Here is a 20,493-nt window from a genome sequence, read left to right on the forward strand (position 1 = left end):
AATTCGTTCCGGAGGCCCGTACTTAACCTGAAACTGTTCTTAACCTGAAGCACCACTTTAGCTAATGGGGCCTCCTGCTGCTGCCGCGCCGCCGGAGCACGATTTCTCATCCTGAAGCAAAGTTCTTAACCTGAAGCACTATTTCTGGGTTAGCAGTGTATGTAACATGAAGCGTCTGTAACCTGAAGCGTATGTAACCTGAGGTACCATTGTATGCAGTTGCCCCATATGGGAATCAAACCTGCAACCTTTTTGCAATACTGAGTTTGGCAAAACTAGCTCTGAATTATACAGAACTGCTTTTTCCTGATTCACTATAGTGAATTCAATAAATGCAATAAACACCCATTAAACAAGATAACACTAAATAATCTGCTAAAATTACCCACTAAACCAGCAGTATGAATTCCAGTATAGCTCTCTCTACTGTGCTGCGCCGTCTGGCTAAAGTTACTTTAGTTTCAAGGTCCCCAAAATAGAAAGAACACTGTCTGGTCTGGAGATGTCACAACATTCTGAACACTGCTGCAAACATAAACACTTGTACGCCTAGGAAGAAAAACCAAAGCAAAAAAGCAAGAGCCATTTGGATGAATAAGTGATTGTCACAAAGATGATGTAGATTGATTAAAGCAGTCACCAGGAAATAAACACATCTAGTCAGTTTTGTTTTGCAAAGAGTGGCCTAGTTTACATGCAACACTAAGCCAACGCATGGCTTGGTGCGAATGAACCAATGTGTGGCTTCTCATAGAGAAGAACATGGCCGCTTTGCAACTGCTCTGCTCCTGCTGCTGTGAGCTAAGCCGTGGTTTGGGTTAGCATTGTCTCCAAACCTGGGCTCATGGTTTACCACATTTGCCACATTTCCTTAAACCTCTGAGTCAGCAAGTTGGAGTGCGGCTGCTTCCAGAATCTGGAATGACAGAGCTCTTACAAACGCAGAACGGATATTATGTGGCACCTATAACAGCGCCAAGTCCACCCACAAAGTAGCCAAGGGGGCACATGTGGGATTAGGCTGTCTAGTAGGTGAGCCGACCCCAAGTTGTTAGGGGCTTTATATACTAAGAGTGACCCCTTGAACCTGGCCCGGTAGCAGATCTCTGAGCACAAGTGTTACATACTGGGAAGGCCTCTCAGCGATTGCACTGCAGCCTTCTGCATTAACTGCAAGTGCAATTATGTGTTCACCTCGGCTTTGCTCTGAGCAACAAAAGAAATTCAAGATCGCTATAATAGTTTAAGCTAAGTATCGTCTATCAAGGAAAGCCCTCGTGGTTCCTGCCAAATATCCTCTCCATAGTAGTGACTATTCTGGGAATTTCTGCACAATAATAGATGTGTATAATGAGCCTCTGAATAACTTAAGTACGAAAGTCTAATTAAGTCCCGGAACCTTTTCCATATCTAATGCAAATAGACACCTTTAATCAGTTATTAATTTACCCTAGGAAAGTAACAAATGCATACTGTAGCAAGCATCTTCAACCAGTAATTGGGTTAATCCTAAACATACATTCTCTGGAAATGTATCTCCATCTTTCCCTACAAAGTACAATTCATTCACCTGGCTGCAAGCTCTGCTTGCCCAGGGACCCCGTCACGACCATCCCGATACCCTGCAGCAAGGTAAACCTGTGTCCTTTGTCAGTTAATGAGATCCTCCTTTGTGCTACAGATCACACTTGTCATGAAGCTTCCTTCTTGTAAGTGAGCATCTCTCAGTCCACAGAGCTGAGAGGATCATTTGGGGAAGGTGGGAGGAAGAGGAGAAGGTGCACTCCCAAAGGGGAGAGGTGTACAGACAGGCTAAGACAGGTCTGGGTTTCTTGCTCCCTTGTAAAGAGCCGTAGCTACAGGAGGCTAGCCAGGTTTTTGGGCCCAGGTGAAGCCTCCAGAGGGGCATCATTGAGGCTCCCTGCCGGTGTGTGTTATGGCTTAAGAAATGGTCTGGGTTTCTTATTATTAAAGGTTATTAAAGGTTTAAAACAATGTAAAGAATGGCAGAGAACCCTGATGAAATTCATCTGGCAGGGGAAAAGACCAAGGATTAAAATGAAAATACTAACTGATAAAAAGGAAAGAGGAGGTTTTGCTCTCCCAGATTTGAGCTTATATTATGAAGCAGCGTGCCTACTTTGGCTAAAAGATTGGATAAAATTGGAGAACAGAGACCTATTGGATTTAGAAGGTTTCAATAATTGGGATGGGTGGCACGCATATCTCTGGTACGAGAAGGTGAAAGTCCACAGGGCTTTCTTAAATCATATTTTCAGGGGACCAATATATCAGGTCTGGGAAAGAAATAAGAACCTTCTCGAAAGAAAAACACCATGGTGGATCTCACCAGTAGAGGTTTTAACAATAAAAAAACCAACATGGAAGGGAAGACAGCCACTTACGAAGATTTGGTAAGAAAATCAGAACAAGGGCTTAAACTTAAACCGTATGAGGAAATAAAGGATCAATTCACCGGTTGGCTACAATATCATCAGGTGAATGATATGTTAAAGCAAGATAAAAGAAAAATGGGCTTTGAGGACAAGAAATCAAAATTCAATATAGAAATAATAGAAGGCAAAAACAAAACATTGTCTAAATTATATGACATATTACTGGAATGGCATACAAAAGACGAGGAAGTCAAAGAGGCAATGATTAAATGGGCAACTGACTTCGGCTATAACATCGAGTTTGAAAAGTGGTTGAAATTGTGGAATAGAGATATTAAATTTACGGCCTGTACGAGTTTGAGAGAAAATGTTTGGAAAATGCTCTATAGATGGTACCTTACGCCGGCAAAATTGGCTAAAATCTATAGATCAGAAAATAAGACATGCTGGAAATGTGGTGAAGTGGAGGGAGACCTCTACCATATGTGGTGGCAATGCAACAAGGTGAAGGTTTTTTGGGAAGCAATTTATAATGAACTTAAAAAAGTCTTTAAATATACTTTTCCCAAAAGATCTGAGGCCTTTTTGCTGGGAATTATGGGTAAGGAAATAAAAAATGAAGATAAAAAAATATTTCTCTATGCCACCACAGCCGCAAGAATTATGCTGGCACAAAACTGGAAAACAGAAACTATACCTAACGTAAGTGACTGGCAGGTCAAAATGATCAACTATGCCGAGCTAGATAGATTAACAGGCAGAATACGAGACCAAGACGACCAGAAATTTCAAAAAAATTGGAGTAAATTTTGGAAATATATTGGAACGGATATATAGGAGGAACTGGCGGTATTAGAAAAACTTTATCAGCTAATAATTATAAACTTTAATAAACTAATTACGCAACCCGGGATTTATTTGATACTTACCAAAAGGGTGAAGGGAAGTCAAAGGCTAAGGAGAGCCTAATGTTTATATTATTATTTTTTGTATGATTGTATGCTTTCTTTTTGTATAGCATGAAAATAGGATGAATAATTTATGTTAAAATGTTTATTCTTGTATTTGTTAGTTCTTTTTTCTTTTTTCTTTTACAAATTCTGAATAAAAATTTACTTGCAAAAAAAAAGAAATGGTCTGGGTTTCTTGCTCCCCTGTACAGAGCCGTAGCTACAGGAGGCTAGCCAGGTTTTGGACCCAGGTGAAGCCTCCAGAGGGCCACCATTGAGGCTCCCTGCCGGTGTGTGTTATGGAAATGCACATGGAGGGCGCCAAACTTAGTCTTTGACCCAGATAAAATAAAGCCTAGTTTCACCCCTGCCCCTGTCTATGAACACGCTGACAACCACGTTGAGCTTCCATGCATGCAATCGTATAATCAAAAAGACAAAGGTGCCGTCAAAACAAAAAACCGGTATTTCAGTATTGACAGACCAGTCATGGTTATTTTAGCTAACAGAATCAGAAATAGATTCAGGTTGGTAGACGTGTTGGTCTGACACAGTCGAAATATATAAAAAGAATTGTCCAGTAGCACCTTAGAGACCAACTAAGTTTGTTCTTGATATTAAGCTTCCGGGCGCATGCACACAAAAGCTTATACAGTGGTACCTCGGGTTATATAATAATAATAATAATAATAATAATAATAATAATAATAATAATAATTTATTATTTATACCCTGCCCATCTGGGTGAGTTTCCCCAGCCACTCTGGGCGGCTCCCAATCAAGTATTAAAAACAGTACAGCGTTAAATATTAAAAACTTCCCTGAACAGGGCTGCCTTCAGATGTCTTTTAAAAATAGGATAGCTACTTATTTCCTTCACATCTGAAGGGAGGGTATTCCACAGGGTGGGTGCCACTACCGAGAAGGCCCTCTGTCTGGTTCCCTGTAACCTTACTTCTCGCAATGAGGGAACCGCCAGAAGGCCCTCGGCGCTGGACCTCAGTGTCCGGGCTGAACGATGGGGGTGGAGACGCTCCTTCAGGTATACAGGACCGAGGCCGTTAAGTACTTAATTCGTTCCGGAGGTCCGTACTTAACCTGAAACTGTTCTTAACCTGAAGCACCACTTTAGCTAATGGGGCCTGCTGCTGCTGCCGCACCGCCGGAGCACGATTGCTCATCCTGAAGCAAAGTTCTTAACCTGAAGCACTATTTCTGGGTTAGCAGAGTATGTAACATGAAGCGTCTGTAACCTGAAGCGTATGTAACCTGAGGTACCATTGGTTGCCCCATATGGGAATCAAACCTGCAACCTTTTTGCAATACTGAGTTTGGCAAAGCTAGCTCTGAATTATACAGAACTGCTTTTTTCTGATTCACTATAGTGAATTCAATAAATGCAATAAACACCCATTAAACAAGATAACACTAAATAATCTGCTAAAATTACCCACTAAACCAGCTGCTGCGCTGCCGGTGCACAATTTCTGTTCTCACCCTGAAGCAAAGTTCTTAACCTGAGGTACAATTTCTGGGTTAGCGGAGTCTGTAACCTGAAGTGTATGTAACCTGAGGTACCACTGTACCAAGAACAAACAGAATTAGAAATAGCAAGGCATGGCTTTTCAGGGACTCAGAATTTGCTCTTCTATTTCAGAGGCAACTTAGCACACTTGATCCCTGGAATAAAAGGCCCCTAGGAAGTTAACAAGAACATAAAATCAAGAAAGTAATGAGATCACCCCTAAGCTGCCTCTGCATTCCCCCTCATGAGCCATACTTCCCATATGATAAAAATGCTTCTTCTTTTCCCCCCTTTTCTTCCTTACAGCACACAATTTGTCTCCAGCATTAAAACACTAACAGCTGTAAGCAAGATGCTCTTGGAGCACTCCAGGAAGGCCTCCACGCCCATTCCGTGCAGCGAGTGCCATCAGTTACCTAACTCGTGGCTACAGAGCAGACCTTGGCAAGCGAGAAAGATCAAAAGTGTAACACAAGTATTACTACAACGTGCCACACATGCAACATCCACCCCACCCCCCACCAACAAGCCAACAAAAGAGTCACTGTCTGTGAAAGGGACAACTGGGTTTGTAAGCTGGCTAAGCTGTTATCTCTCCCTCTGGAAAGAACTGTGTATCCAGAGTCTTTTCGGAGCACTGATTTCTGTTATCGCCCAATGTGGAACTTTTTTTCAAAACATAACAAAAACATAAGAGTCTACATTTCAGAACTATACAATTTAATAGGAAAGGAAGCCAAACAACCAGCCCCTTTTAATGATAATATTAAGGCCTCTCTTTGTGTGTATTTTTCCTTCTCTCCAAACACAACATCCCCATTCCTCAAAATGCTGTTGTTTTTCCCCCTTGCCCAATTGTAAATATTTGCCTGGCGTCAAGGAGAAGGAAGGGTGGTTATTTTTCATTTTGTTAATCCCTCGGCCAGTTCAACAATGATTTCTTTTTTTAACTTTGCTAACAAATGCATTTTACAAAGCAATTCTGCATCAGTACAGCTCAGTTGGTTAGACCATGGTGCTGATAACACCAAGGTTGCAGGTTCGATCCCTGTATGGGCCAGCTGCATATTCCTGCATTGCAGGGGGTTGGACTAGATGATCCTCAGGGTCCCTTCCAACTCTACAGTTCTATGATTCTATGATTCTATAAATGAAACACATTTCTTGATCTGAAGCCTTAATTCGTGGACTGGATGCATATTAAAGCCTAGGAAACATGTGCTGAGGTCCCCATCACAGGTCTAGGGGGACAGGGTGCCACCAGGTTGCACTCAAACTGAGATACAACCAGCCCATATTGTCATGGAGTCCCGAAACACAACTGCTGCAATTTGCAAAATCCAGCAATCCTTTCTGGTACTACTATCCTAGACTAGCTAGATTTGAGAGTTATGTACAACCAACTTCTCAGCTCAGGCTGATGCTGGAGTGCTTTTCTCCAACATTTCTGCATAAACCATAGCTCCCTCTCTTCTTTCATTCTGACAATGGAATGGTTAGCTTCATTTCCCCTGGCTGATATTGCACTTGCATGACGGTCCATAAAGCAAGCAGAATGTTAAGTGTTGCTGGGAAACAATGTGTGTCTATGTGGCAAGTCATTACATCGAGGAAGTTAAGTCTTTTAGAAGAATTCAGCGAACATTAATAGGATGCCAGTTTTAACGCTTGAAGAAAAAAATATGTACATGACAACAAACTGCTTTTACTATTTGAAAAGATCTGTAGCACTACAGTACAGTGGTGCCCCGCAAGACGAATGCGTCGCAAGACGAAAAACTCGCTAGACGAAAGGGTTTATGCAATCTCCTTCTGACTAATCCTCACAACAACCCCGTGAAGAAGTCACTGTTATACTAATATTACAGATTATTATCTGTAAAATAGAGATGAGGTGAGTTCCTCCAATCCAATGTTTCTTAAGCTGCTGCATTTAATTTTGTATTTCTTTCCAAGTTTATATGGTATTATGTATTAGAACAATTGTTTACAAGGGGTTAAATGTGGGCACTTGCATGCATGCACTCACTTCAAAGCTTCAGCAGAGAAAGGTAAGGACAAGGCGAATATAGGAATTCTGCTAACTAGATGGAGCACTGCTCTCCTTGGTAGCAAGTGTCTGGGAATGCTCTGTCTTCTTGCCAGTACTTCTGACTTCTGCGTACTGATTGCATTTCAACTAAGTAATATTTTTTGTACTAAATGTATATGCTGTCTTGGGACGCGGGTGGCGCTGTGGGTTAAACCACAGAGCCTAGGACCTGCCGATCGAAAGGTCGGCGGTTCGAATCCCCGCGGCGGGGCGAGCTCCCGTCGTTCGGTCCCAGCTCCTGCCTACCTAGCAGTTCGAAAGCACCCCCAAGTGCAAGTAGATAAATAGGTACCGCTTTCTAGCGGGAAGGTAAACGGCGTTTCCGTGTGCTGCGCTGGTGCTGGCTCGCCAGCTGCAGCTTAGTCACGCTGGCCATGTGACCCGGAAGTGTCTTCGGACAGCGCCGGCTCCCGGCCTCTTAAGCGAGATGAGCACGCAACCCTAGAGTCGGTCACGACTGGCCCTGATAGGCAGGGGTACCTTTACCTTATATGCTGTCTTCCTTTGGAAAGCTCAGAATAGATTACATGAAGCTCTCAGTGGTCTCCCACCCAGGCACTGGTCCAGCCTGCATCTGCTAGGCTTGTTTACAACATTTAATGTGCCCAGACTTTCCACTGGACTATTCACTTCTTCTGACTGCACACGGCAGAGCACTCAACTCACCTCTCATCTTCTCTTCCCCCTTTTGATTATGCACTATAACATACAGATCTCTTCTTGCACTCCAAAGTCACCCAAGATTGAATAACAAAATATATACATGTCCAGATATGCTAATTTCTTGAAACACAGACGCTGCTTTTAGCAATCCCAGGCACACAGCAATGCCAACAAGTTTCTCCAACACCCACATGGGCTGCTCCGTTGGCTAGGCAGCTCATTACTAACCATGCAGGCCTCTTTAAGAGTTATAGAAAGCAATTTTAGGATGCGCTGTTGTTGTTTAGTCGTTTAGTCGTGTCCGACTCTTCGTGACGCCATGGACCAGAGCACGCCAGGCACTTCTGTCTTCCACTGCCTCCTGCAGTTTAGTCAAACTCATGCTGGTAGCTTCAAGAACACTGTCCAACCATCTCGTCCTCTGTCGTCCCCTTCTCCTTGTGCCCTCCATCTTTCCCAACATCAGGGTCTTTGATAGGATGCGCTATCAAATCACTTATTTTGTTTCTGAATTCACCACTGTTATGGTTAGGGCGAGATTAAACTGGGGGAGGGGGGCGGATTTCCCCATCTGAACCAAGGCCTACAATGAAGTTGTCACGGGGTAGTAGCACGGGCTTCAGAAATAAAGGGCATGTAATAGCTTGGATGGTTTGCGGTCACCGATCAGAGAGTGGAGGAGTAATCCGGTGAAAGGAGGGGCTGATAAATGAATGTGATTCCTGAAAGCTACCCTCAAAAGGCAGACTGCCAGTGACCCTTTCCCCCTTTGCAGATTGCGCATGAAATCTCAACTGATATGAAATACACACGGAGACTCACTGTTTGTTTTTCTTACAAGTAAAACTGAGTATTCCCCCCCCCCCCAGCCACATCTTGATTTCAATTTGGCAGCGCCACTGAGAGCCAGTTAAAATGCTTCAGAGGCGAGTTTATGAACACTTGTTATTGCAGGTCTTAGAACTTAGACCGGCTTTAGAAGTACCTTATATCACAGAAACTTGGGGTAAGTTAAATCCAAACCATACTTAGGGGCATCAAAAATGCATCGCTGCTAAAACATCCAGGGAGCATAATCTTCCTATGATAGCCATGGTTAGGCAGGATACAACCATTTTTGCTATCAACTCTGATACCTCTGATGTGCAATAAACTTATGAACTCCTTATTTAGTAAGAGGCACAGCATGAAGCTGAAGATTACTTTTTCTGAGCTGCCGTGTGAGGTACTAGAGACGTAATTCAGCACGTTCTTCAACATGGGAAAACTTTCAAGAATTTATTGAAACACACATTTCTGAAACTTTGCTCACTGTTTGTTTCTGTAGGATGAATATATTCCTGGAGGTAACGATTGAAGTATAAGCAATACAGATGTTCTACTTGCCAAAACGTAAATAAGTTAATTTGCAATTAATTAAAATCATACAAAGCTCTAGTTATCTTGTCAATTTTTACCCCAAAAATGTCCCTAAACACATGGAGAATAATGGGTGTGTGGAAGTTTGAAGTATGCATGCATGTTTTAACAAAGTGGAGGCATTCTTTTGTCTATGGTTCAAAACACCTAGAAAGTGTTTCTTTGACAAATGTATCCTCTCCTGTAAGACCATATGGACAGAGAACAAGTTGCCAGAAATTCAGATATAATGTTGGGTGCAACTGCCTTGAGCCAAGGAAGTTTTCTTTTGGGAATTTTTAGGGATTGGGTGTAGCTTATCATGGACGTGGTGGCGCTATGGTCTAAACCACAGAGCCTAGGGCTTGCCGATCGGAAGGTCAGCGGTTCGAATCCCCACGACAGGGTGAGCTCCCGTTGCTCGGTCCCTGCTCCTGCCCACCTAGCAGTCCGAAAGCATGTCAAAGTACAAGTAGATAAATAGGTACCACTCCGGCGGGAAGGTAAACGGTGTTTCTGTGCGCTGCTCTGGTTCGCCAGAAGCGGCTTAGTCCTGCTGGCCACATGACCCGGAAGCTGTACGCCGGCTCCCTCGGCCAATAAAGCGAGATGAGCGCCGCAACCCCAGAGTCGTTCGCGACTGGACCTAACGGTCAGGGATCCCTTTGCCTTTACCTTTTATATGGAACTCTGCCACACTTGCAAATTTGCCTGAGCAGTCAGCACTTGAAAGGGGCCACCAAACTGCGCAACAGCCTCCTGCTAAATGCTAGTGTAGATACAGATCCTTGATTTACAGCTGGTGTGTGGAACCTCTGGCCTTCCAGACGTTGCTGATTGGCAGCTCTATTCACCACTGGCCATTGGCCATGCTTGATTAGGTTGATGGGAGTTACTAGTTCTGCAACATCTGAAGGATTCCCCACGCCTAGGTTTCAACTTCAAGAGCCAATCCTAATCACCACTATTACTTAGTCAGGCACTTCATTCCACAACAGTCCTCCCCAGAGCAACAAACTCCGCTCCTGGCTTTCCAAGTCAGCTGCCTCATAATAAGCAGCCCAGAACTTCAGGGAAACAGACTTGACATCTTTCCGCAGGGCCTGCAAGACAGAGCTGTTCCGCCTGGCCTTTGGTTTGGACTCAGTCTGACCCTTATGTTTCCCTCCCCTTATGGTTTTGATCTATGGGCTACTTTTAAAATGAGGCTGCATTTTATATTGCATTTTAACCTGTATTTTAATTTGGTTTCTTTTTCCCCCCTATTATGTTTTTTACTGTAATTTTACTGGTGTTAGCCACCCTGAGCCCAGCTCTGGGAGGGTGTGATGGCCTGGGATTCCGAGTCTGAGAGTGAACCGGAGGAATCCCAGCCGGCACAGGAGTCCCCACCTCCAGGGCCGGCTGAACTCGGGCAAGGCCTAGATGCTGAGGAGCCTGCACCTGTGCCAGATCCTCAGGGGCAGGCACCAGGTGAAACCATTCTGGCCCCAGAAGTGCTGGAGGACTCAGTGTCTACAGGTGAGCCTCCCCTGGGGCCCAGTAACCCTTCGGCCTCTCCTGAACTGCAGAGGCTTAGGGCAGAGAGGCGAAGGGAACTGGTTTCTCCCAGGAGGAGTGCTCGCTTTAAGGCCAGGAGAGGCGGGGCTCCTGGGGGCCGGGACCGCCCCCGGCCTTAGAAGAAGATAAAGGTCAGGCAGCCCGGTCCCAGGTTGCGGGAGCAACGTCGTTGTGGAGTACCTGCGTTTACCCAGACCTAGATCTGCACTCCCAGTGTGCCTGTTCCACGCCCGGCTTCCTGCTTCTACTCTCCGGTGTTCCTGTTCCTCGCCCGGCTGCCCGCTGCTGACCCACCAGTGTTCCTGTTCCCCGCCTGGCTTCCTGCTGCTGCTCTACCAGCGTTCCTGTTCCCCCGCCCGGCTCCCTGTTTCGGACCTCGCGTCTCATCTAGTGATCGTCTACCCTGCTAGTGACTCTGGACTGAACTTCGGCTACGGTATTAGTACCTTTCCCCCCCCCGGGACCAGCACAGTGGGGAGGGCGGGGTATGTATAAATAAATAAATAAATAAATAAATATTATTATTATTACAGCGCCTACAGTAGTAGCCAGATTTGTAAAGGCAAATTTCTGTACACACCAAACCATTAAGAAGAGAATTGCTTGGACAGCAAGCTGAATGACTCTCCAGGACTCTCCACATTCAAAGCAAATTGATACAAGCAAGTGCAGGTCTTTTGAACTAGTGACTAGGCTCAGGAAGCCAACGCTTAAGGAAGTCCTACACGGGTCCCTATAATGCACAGTTTGTCTCAAAGGGGTGGTAAGAAAACTACCATTGCCCTTCCTGAAGGCTTCTGGTAACAGCAGCAGCTTTTGAAGGGGAGATTAATAAGTACATGCCTTTTATTCAGATTTTTAATTGTATTAATATAAATGTAAATTAGTTCTGAGATGCACCAGTACGAGTACTAACAGCACGAGCAAGAGCATTAAGAGGAATTTTGTAAGTGAAGCAACACAATGCTAAAAAATGGGGGTGGGGGGGCTGCTGCCATACAATAACCTTAAGGACATCATTGAATCCATTTCCATTGACATTAATGACCTGGTGTGGCGAAAGGAGCTCAAAAGAACTCCAACATCCTTATTTGGGCTGCACTGAATAGTGTTGTCTAGGCAACTCCATCACATTGTATGGCGAGTTTATGCTCGAAAGCCACAAAAGAATTCCATTTGTATAATTCCATAGTTTCACCCAGATGTATGTTTTCCAGACTTTTGATAACTAGGACATGGGTTGGGGGAGGAGACAGAGGAGGCTGGATTAAAACAGAAGGCACACTTTGTGGTTTCTTACAAAACGTACATATATTTATCATGTTCTTAATCAACTTCCATAAGAATGTGTAGGTGTCTATCTAATATGTGAAGGTAATGACATTAACTTTTGGCATCCTCTCCTGCCCTTTGCTCGCTGGTCATTGCTCATTAAGAGAATCACACCTTCTGGGCAATGGAAACACTTCTAAGATTCATGATATACTGCAGGCTGTATCAGAAATCCCAATGAATCCTTTTTCCCTCCTGTGTGTAAATATCATTATCCATATATTGGCAGGCAAAGGGGGAAACTGATGCTACAAATCACCTCCCTGCCGCATGGGGCAAAGTGTGGCAGATGTCTGCAGCGTGCTGGGTTAATTTTCAAAGCACATTTCAGCTCCTCTTAGGATATACTAGGGGGGCCAGGATACGTGTTCTGGGAATCAGTGGCCAAACCAGCAACTTTAACCAACCATATACGTTCCAAACATTGAAGAGGCTACTTCTGATTTTGTTCAGAAAACTGGAAAACTGTAGGCTACAGTCCAATTCCACATGCCTACTTTATTCTCAAGCCTAGAATGCATCCTGTGCACAGTTCATGATTTGTCATAAGCAAAAACGACAGTATCAAATGCCACTGCAAAGCTTCCTAAAGTGAGTTGAATTGCACTACAAAAAAAACTGCACGCAACAAACAGTTCAAATGATCTGCTAGAGGCAAGCCAGGGGTGGAGGGAGGGAGGACAAACAACCCCAGGCTCCTGTGGAGTGGCTGCATGAACAGCTTTCCTGTCTTACCTATACTAGAACAGCAAGGTGTGGGGAGATTGGAGAAAAGATGAGATAAAGTGCTCCGACTTTTTGTTGGTGTGAAATTTCAGCGATTTCAGGAATTGGGCTGTTTGTTCTTGCTGTGCCTTGGATGAAGTGAAGGGCCTTGGATTCTGGCTTTGCAAAGAGACCTGGATCATTTTAGCAGTGTAACCACACTCATTCTAAGGTTATTTCCCTAGGCCAGAAAGGAGCTGCAGTGGGGGATTTCTACTTGCATGAAACAGCAAGTAGAACAAAGCTATCTCCGCCACACATAGGTAGCTGCCAAGGGCTATAACTGCAGCAAAAGAGAGGTTGCACAACTACAATGAAGCAGTGTTTTGCATTGGACAGATTTCTCTGCATCTAGCAGTCATATCAAGGCTTAGCCATAGACTGCACTCCAAGTTTAGCCAGGTAGTCAGAGCTGAGGAAAACACCGAAGCACAAATGCATTAGAAAGCCTTCTGTAGACCCTTCTGTCCAGAAGAAGCCAAGAACCGGCTTGGAAGGGCAAGCCAAGTCCAGCCCCTCGGAGTACTTCACTTTAACAGTTAAAAGGCATTCTGAAATTCGTTATGCTAAGTGCCAACTACATGTCTTAAGTCACACAGCCAACAAGGAAAGCAATACTTTTAACTCCAACATATTATCCATAGTTCTAGTTACAAGTAGGTAGCCGTGTTGGTCTGCCGTAGTCGAAACGGAATAAAAAAAAATCCTTCCAATAGCACCTTAGAGACCAACTAAGTTCGTTATTGGTATCTGAAGAAGTGTGCATGCACACGAAAGCTCATACCAATAACAAACTTAGTTGGTCTCTAAGGTGCTACTGGAAGGAATTTTTTTATACTATCCATACAAATTCTAATCCACCCTTCCTTAATGAAGAATTCATGGAATTGTATAAATCATCAATCTATAGAAAATTACAACTTAGTTCAACCAATTGCTGAAGAAGACACCCCAAATGCAGCAAATGTTCAGTTTAGGCAAAAAGTAGGTAGTAGTCCCATAATCTTATATACATGGTTGTCTGGAAGGCAAAATGAGTATTAAAAACTGCCTATGTAAAATTTCGCGGATATGTAGAAATACACAGAATCAGCCACTTACTTGATCAATTTCCGTCAACTTGGGGAAGGCGCCAGGCCATTCTATAGCCACTTTCACGATATCTGCGGGAGGCGGCATTTTTAGTTGTCACTGTTCTTCAAAGCTGGTGAAACTGAGCACTAAATGCTGCAGAGAGTCTCTGTTTCATTCGCAGCTGGAGGAAGAGAAAGAAGAGAGAGTACTGTTTAAAACAGATTCAAACACAAATACATCTATTTGCATCATTTGGCAGGTACACAAAAGGTGTGTATGTTTCCGAAAGATTACACATATTCACACACTAAAAGTTTGAAATTATTCAGTACTATATTGCACAGCATGCAACTAGACAATCTGCTCAAAAGATGGCTGAAGCACTACAATGTACTGTGAGCAGCAGCCATGCACTAGATTGGTTTTTTTAAAGAACACAGAAATTATCTGAACTATATTGCTAGAGAAAGGCTGAAAAAAAGATTGAGCATTGCATTCCAGAGTTTTGGAGAACCGAAATAACCTGTTAGATATTCTAGTCCATCACCTTTCAAGAAGCATTACCCATGAAGTTATGACCAGAAAACATTTCCCCTTTAATTATGGCAATGATCCTTTGTATGTTCACAAATAGATCATTGCACTATAGCAACCAGGATGTCAGGAGGAAGGCAAAATAGAACAGCACTAGACAATGCAGCAACATCACTTGGAGAGAGAAACGCGTTCAACTCATTATATATATAAAGCACTTCTGATTTGGAATATATGGGACTCATCCTTTAACGACCTATGCCTTCATGATCTAAAATAGCTTCATATAGTTACACTGCCATGCAAACCAACTGATACTGTGGGCAGGATTTTTAAGGGCCAGTACCCTAGTCATAACTGGACAACATACAAGCTCCACTTAGAACTGGGGCAATATTCCATTAAAAACAAGTCATAAAGTCTAGTCATAAAGATGGAAGCTTGAAAGAAAAGAATAGTGAGTGTGAAAAATAAGATATTTAGATGTCCCTGCTGTAGGACTTGTAATTTAAAAGTATGAATCATGAACTTCAGTTCAGATATCAGTTTATGAGATGCTAGGACTTTCTCACTGTAATGGCATAAAGGCCAAGGACTAACTGAAATATAGCTTGGGAAATAATGAACAAAGTACAACTACCAGAGGCTCCAGACTTTGAAGATTGTGGGGCACAAAGGGAGGGGCACCAATAAAATCATACATAGAATCATTTTTCCAAAGCCTTAGTCTTGGTCATACAAGCCAGCCCTACTTACCAGACCTGATAGGTCGACCACTACCTGCCTGACTCCATCAAGGGCTTTGTAATCACCATGTTCATATAACACAATATATGTGCTTGGTCACACATGCCAAAGCACTATGAACTCATGAACTCCAAAGGAGGGCTGTCATGATTCCAGAGTCCAGCAATGACCACCAGGGCAGTGAATCAGAGGTGGTAGTGTTACCATCTAAGGAACCAGACTATAAGTCCTATCTCCAAGCCTGATGCAAGAAAGTGGGAGCCCACTGAACCAGAGCTCACAGCACCAGGGTCTGCAGAATCGGAGCCAAGACACTCAAAGGCACCTTCTCCTGAACCTGAGGATCCAAACACCTTTCACACTGCCTCTCCAGTCCAACAGTGTAAAGTGCATCAGGTCAGATGCGATGAAGCACAAGGCCATAGGATGGCTCTTTAAGAGACACCAATTCTCCACATTTTTTGTGGGGGCGAGGGAGAGGTGGACTGGAGGTTGGGATCTTAGTTCACATCCTACTCTTGTTGGACAAAGTGACTCGTTGGGAGCTCTCCATGGTGCTGAGATGACCAGCCTCTCTGGCGCCTTGGATCAGTGGGACCACAACAAGACTAAGGAAGCTACTCTCCCTAACAAGTAACTCACTTCCCCCGGCCCACTCCTTTCCTCCTCCTTGTCCCCACTGCCATTGCTCAAAGGAAAAGCACTCTTCACATGCAAGTTGTTACCAAATCATAAACTGGAAATGAAAATAAGGCTGCAGTCCTAAGCATGCTTACTTGCAAGTTAATGCTGTCAAAATCAACAGAACTTACTTCAGAGAAAATATGTTTAGGATGGGGACAATGATGTGAAATACACCATTATTTCACTTTCAAGTCTAAAATGTGGGACAAAAAGCTTCTGTCTGCTCCCATCCCCCTCCATTTTTTGATGCTGCCACTGGTGGGGGGGGCCCTCTGGCATTGCCTCCTCCTCTGCATTTAGGATGGCATATAAACTAGAACTGAGTCTTTTCTCAGACCTTAAATCAACTAGTCTGAGTTCTAATATTCACACAACAGTCATCTTTTCTTCCTTCCTTTCCACCATAAAGAATCCATACCATCCGGAGTGTGGAGGGGTAGGGATGATATAAAGAGTTATCATCCACATCCCCGTCTCTCACTCTCCTCCGCATTTCTCTTATGAATACAGACGAGAATAGAATTGTGTTCACACCCTGCTGGCTTCCTCTGCGGGAATCAGAGTAAAAAAAAGGAGGCATGTGTCTGAGCAACATACACTCCTCCCCAGTTAGGCATAAAGACAATTACATCAGCATGGGGGTCTTTACAGAGCTAAGAATTTAGGTGTCTTTCCCCCCCTTTCGGTAAACATGGACCTCATTTTCAAAACCAATAGCCACAGTTCTGCTTAGTTTAAATTTTAAAAGATTGGAGAAGGTAAAAAGTCTGACATATTAAGCATGTGTCATTCTGACAGCTAACCAAGATATGCAACATTTGTGATTTTGGATGAGGCTTAGGCAACTGCAGAAGAATGCATTACACATCATCCCAAAGTTTGGCAAAAATTAGAAATGTAGATGCCAGTAGCAGTTTTGAAAACCAAAATAAATTACACCATTAAAGTACAAGCTCTGGGACTTAATGATAGTCAGTACATTGTGTATTCCTTCAGAAAAGTACGGTAATATCAAGCACACTGCAGCTTTTTGTGAGGGCCGGGATATCCTGCTGCGCTGCAGTAATTAAGTCATAAGCTGAAAGGGTTGGGAACATCCCTGGTGCAAGTCATTAATAGGAAATGCATTAGTTCTCAATCTGCCTACAAGGCTCTGGGAGATTTAATTCAATACCTGAGCTGTTATAGGCAAGCGTTGTTAACATATAATTTTTTAGAGTGTCAGGTTTTGAGCTGGAGGGGCAGTTTACCTGTATACTTCCCCGAATTTTGTTTTTGTTATAATATTCTTCTGTCTGTAAATAAAAGTTTACAGTGTGCATGCAGGGAGTGTGTAGTTTGCCTCTGAGTGGATGTGTTGCCAAGGATACACATGACCCAAGGCTATTTTGAGATATTTCCTCTGTTAGCTGCCCATATGTTAGTATGCAAGGACTGGGATCAGGGTTCCATCAAAAACATCTTTAACTATAAATCCCAAGACCACCTGTAGTAGACAAGCTGTCAGATTTGTCTGAATAGGCACCCGCAGCTGAGTTAACATGTGACCAATTACTTGATTACAGCCAGACCTAACAGTACTATCACCATGCAAGACATATGGTGAGGGGGGGAAACACTAAGAAGTGGATACCAAAACACATGCTTGGGCAAAAGCACTGTTCGAAATTAGCCAGGCACCAGGCGCATTTTGCACCTGGCTTTTGACCACTTGTGACCAAGTGAAGATGCCTGGGCGCCAGGATGGCTCCAGACATCATCATCTGGGGATCGCTGGATCAGGACTGTTTTCACACGCTAATACCCCATCCTGGAGAATCCTATCAGTTATATTTTATCTGCACAATCAGAATGAATTTCTGGAATCAAATTGCTTTTTCTGTGCAGCCCGAGCAGGAGCAGTCACCATTAAGAAAAAGAGGTCAGAATAGGCCAATATATACCTGTATGTGAATTGTCCCTGGATCAAGTGACTTTTCTTCTTTAAGTTCTCAAATCTCTTAACTCAAATCGAGGTTGTCATGTGAACTAACCAGATGTTTAATTGAGACTCAATCACAGTCAGTCCAAGGTTTGAAAAATAAGACTTTAGAGAAGTCTTGCCCCAAATGGCAACTAGGCATTCCGCTTTGGAGACTATAACCTTGGTTTAAGGAGCCATTTGGTGCCTAGTTTATACATCTGTTTCTAACACTGGACAAAAGTGGGTTCTGGGTCTGAAACACTTAAAGGCAACTGCCTTTAAAGAAGGTAAGAGCAGCCCTGGTGGATCAGGGAAGCGTTCAGCTCTTACAGTGGGCAAACAGATATCTATGGGAAGCTCACAAACAGGGCATTACGATAGCCACCCCCTGGCAATACTCTTGAGGGATGCGGCCTCTCATCCTGGAAGGAGTACGCAGCAATCATGACTAGCAGTCACACTGACTTTTAGCACACTGACTTTTTTACAAGTGGGCCTAGTCTTGTGAAATGGTCTGCCACTTCCTCCATATCCCCCTTTCACTTTGAGTCTTTATTTACATTTATAGCTCACTCCATCTCAAAGGGCGAGTAACAACTGCAAAATCCACCAGGGATATTAAAACACCCTTCTCTGAGGGCACAGAGACTGGAAAAAATTGAAATTCTTGCTGCTCAAGAAAAGGGATGCAAAGCAGGAAAATTGCTTAAAAGTAAAAGGTAAAGGTAAAGGTAAAGGTAAAGGTAAAGGTACCCCTGACCGTTAGGTCCAGTCGCGGACAACTCCAGGGTTGCGGCGCTCATCTTGCTTTACTGGCCAAAGGAGCCGGCGTTTGTCCGCAGACAGCTTCCGGGTCATGTGACCAGCATGACTAAGCTGCTTCTGGCAAACCAGAGCAGCACACGGAAACGCTGTTTACCTTCCCGCTGGAGCGGTACCTATTTATCTACTTGCACTTTGATGTGCTTTCGAACTGCTAGGTTGGCAGGAGCTGGGACCGAACAACGGGAGTTCACCCCATTGCGGGGATTCGAACTACCAACCTTCTGATTGGCAAGCCCTAGGCTCTGTGGTTTAGACCACAGTGCCACCCACGTCCCTCTGCTTAAAAGTAGTAAGTGTTAATAAAAAGAATTATCTTCTAACCCAGCTTTTTTAAAAAGATGCATGTATGTGAATCTAATAAACCTATTTGTGCATAAACATCTGGGGGAATGTTTCAAAACTTGGGACACTTCCTGACTTTCAATCCAGCATGTGGGTCACAAAACCAGTTTTATTCATGAGATTCATTAGGCTTTAGAAACAATTACATCTTAATCCTATGTATGTTTACTCAGCAATAAGTCTCACTTTGTTCACTTAATTCCAAGTAAGTGCAGATAGTAATAGCAGCCTCACTGCTCTTTTGCTACTACAGACACAAGTTACTTTTGGAACAAGAAAACCAGAGGCTTGAAATTCTCGTTTCATGTTTCATGAAACACTAAATGGATGTTTCACCATTTCTTGTAGTTAAACTATTTAAGAACATCAGTGATCTCTAACGATCAGTTGCAATAGACTCTTAATACACCCCATGTGAAGATTCACTTATAAAGCATAAGAAAAAAACAAATTCAACTTCCGGTAATAGAAAAAAACATTACTTCCTACACAAGTGAGTGGTGGGGCGGTGTTGCATAGCCACATGTTACTAAGCACAATTGTTACAACACGTGTGTGTGTGTTGTAACACACACACACACACACACCGCTTGTATTCAAGTCTAATGGCCTAGGCTTACAAAACCTGAAGCAGCAAATTTAACAGAAAGGGCCTTCTGAGAGCAAGTCTGATTAACAATTTTAGAAAGATAATACATACTAAATTAATTCCCCCAAGAGAGTTATTTTTGCGTTTAAATAGCATGGATGAGCAGCCAACTCTAAAGGAGTTGTAAATTCTGTCTGCTGGATAATACATTAAAGCCAGCACAGTGAATTCACACTGCAGATATGCAGAGAAGCTTCCTTGCGGCATTCTTTAATCTGGCAAATGTTCAGCTGTTATCACCTCAGATTTGAGCACAATGAGCCCAACCTTAAACCAACTGAGAGTGAAACCATCTGCTGCAACAGGGTGGGCAAGCTATAGCCCTCCCACCAGCCGCAGGCAGCATGGCCCACGGTCAGAGGCAAGGGGACACCACCCAGCAACATCAGGAGTTCTCCATGACTGTTGCAACATCTTATTTCACCCTTATCTGTTTTAACTACATCATAATACATAACACAAGAGAAAATAGCAGTCGGTACCTGATATAAGCTTCCAAGCTATTGCCATAGTAACATCCTCAGCATCGACGTGCCCCTATGATTTGCAGTCTCCTTTGGCTCTAATGTCTAGGTATAATTCAGACTGCGGAATCTGGTCTGTAAGGTCCTGCCTATTCAGAACCTAGTTACGTTGCCATTCCAGAGAACTGCGGTTTTGTTCATAATTTAATGGCACTGCAGCCCACAGAATGTTTTCTGCACACATGTGCATAGCCTTTGAGCAATGGTTGCACTATAAAATCCTAGTAACAGAAAGCTACCGAATACAACAAGCTACCCACACAATACCTGCTCCACATTTGTAAGGACGTGGATCACTTACTGAGGCAGCACATACAGTTGGAACTCCCTGCCTTTTGAGACCAAGCAGGTGCCTTCACTGCTAAAAACATTCCTCTCTAGACCACCCTACCCTGATGCTTAGACAGTTGAGGAAATTTTAATTTGTTTTAATATTTTAACTTTTGTATGCTTTAAAGTAGGGTTGTGAA

The 20,493-nt window shown here is 43.5% G+C and overlaps 1 protein-coding gene across 2 annotated transcripts in view; it reads right to left on the reverse strand.

Annotated features, from left to right (window-relative positions):
• LOC308460037 (engulfment and cell motility protein 1-like) overlaps window positions 1–20,493 on the reverse strand; it is an 84,528-nt gene that overhangs the window by 10,690 nt on the left and 53,345 nt on the right. For both annotated transcript variants that reach the window (XM_080976080.1, XM_080976079.1), the window contains one exon: window positions 13,783–13,936. In XM_080976080.1, coding sequence (XP_080832206.1) covers window positions 13,783–13,860 — 78 coding nt within the window. In that variant the 5' untranslated portion in view covers window positions 13,861–13,936. The remainder of the gene's footprint in view (window positions 1–13,782; window positions 13,937–20,493) is intronic.

This window comes from Podarcis pityusensis (genome assembly GCF_964106645.2).
Source record: "Podarcis pityusensis genome assembly, chromosome: 12".
Classification (NCBI taxonomy): domain Eukaryota; kingdom Metazoa; phylum Chordata; class Lepidosauria; order Squamata; family Lacertidae; genus Podarcis; species Podarcis pityusensis.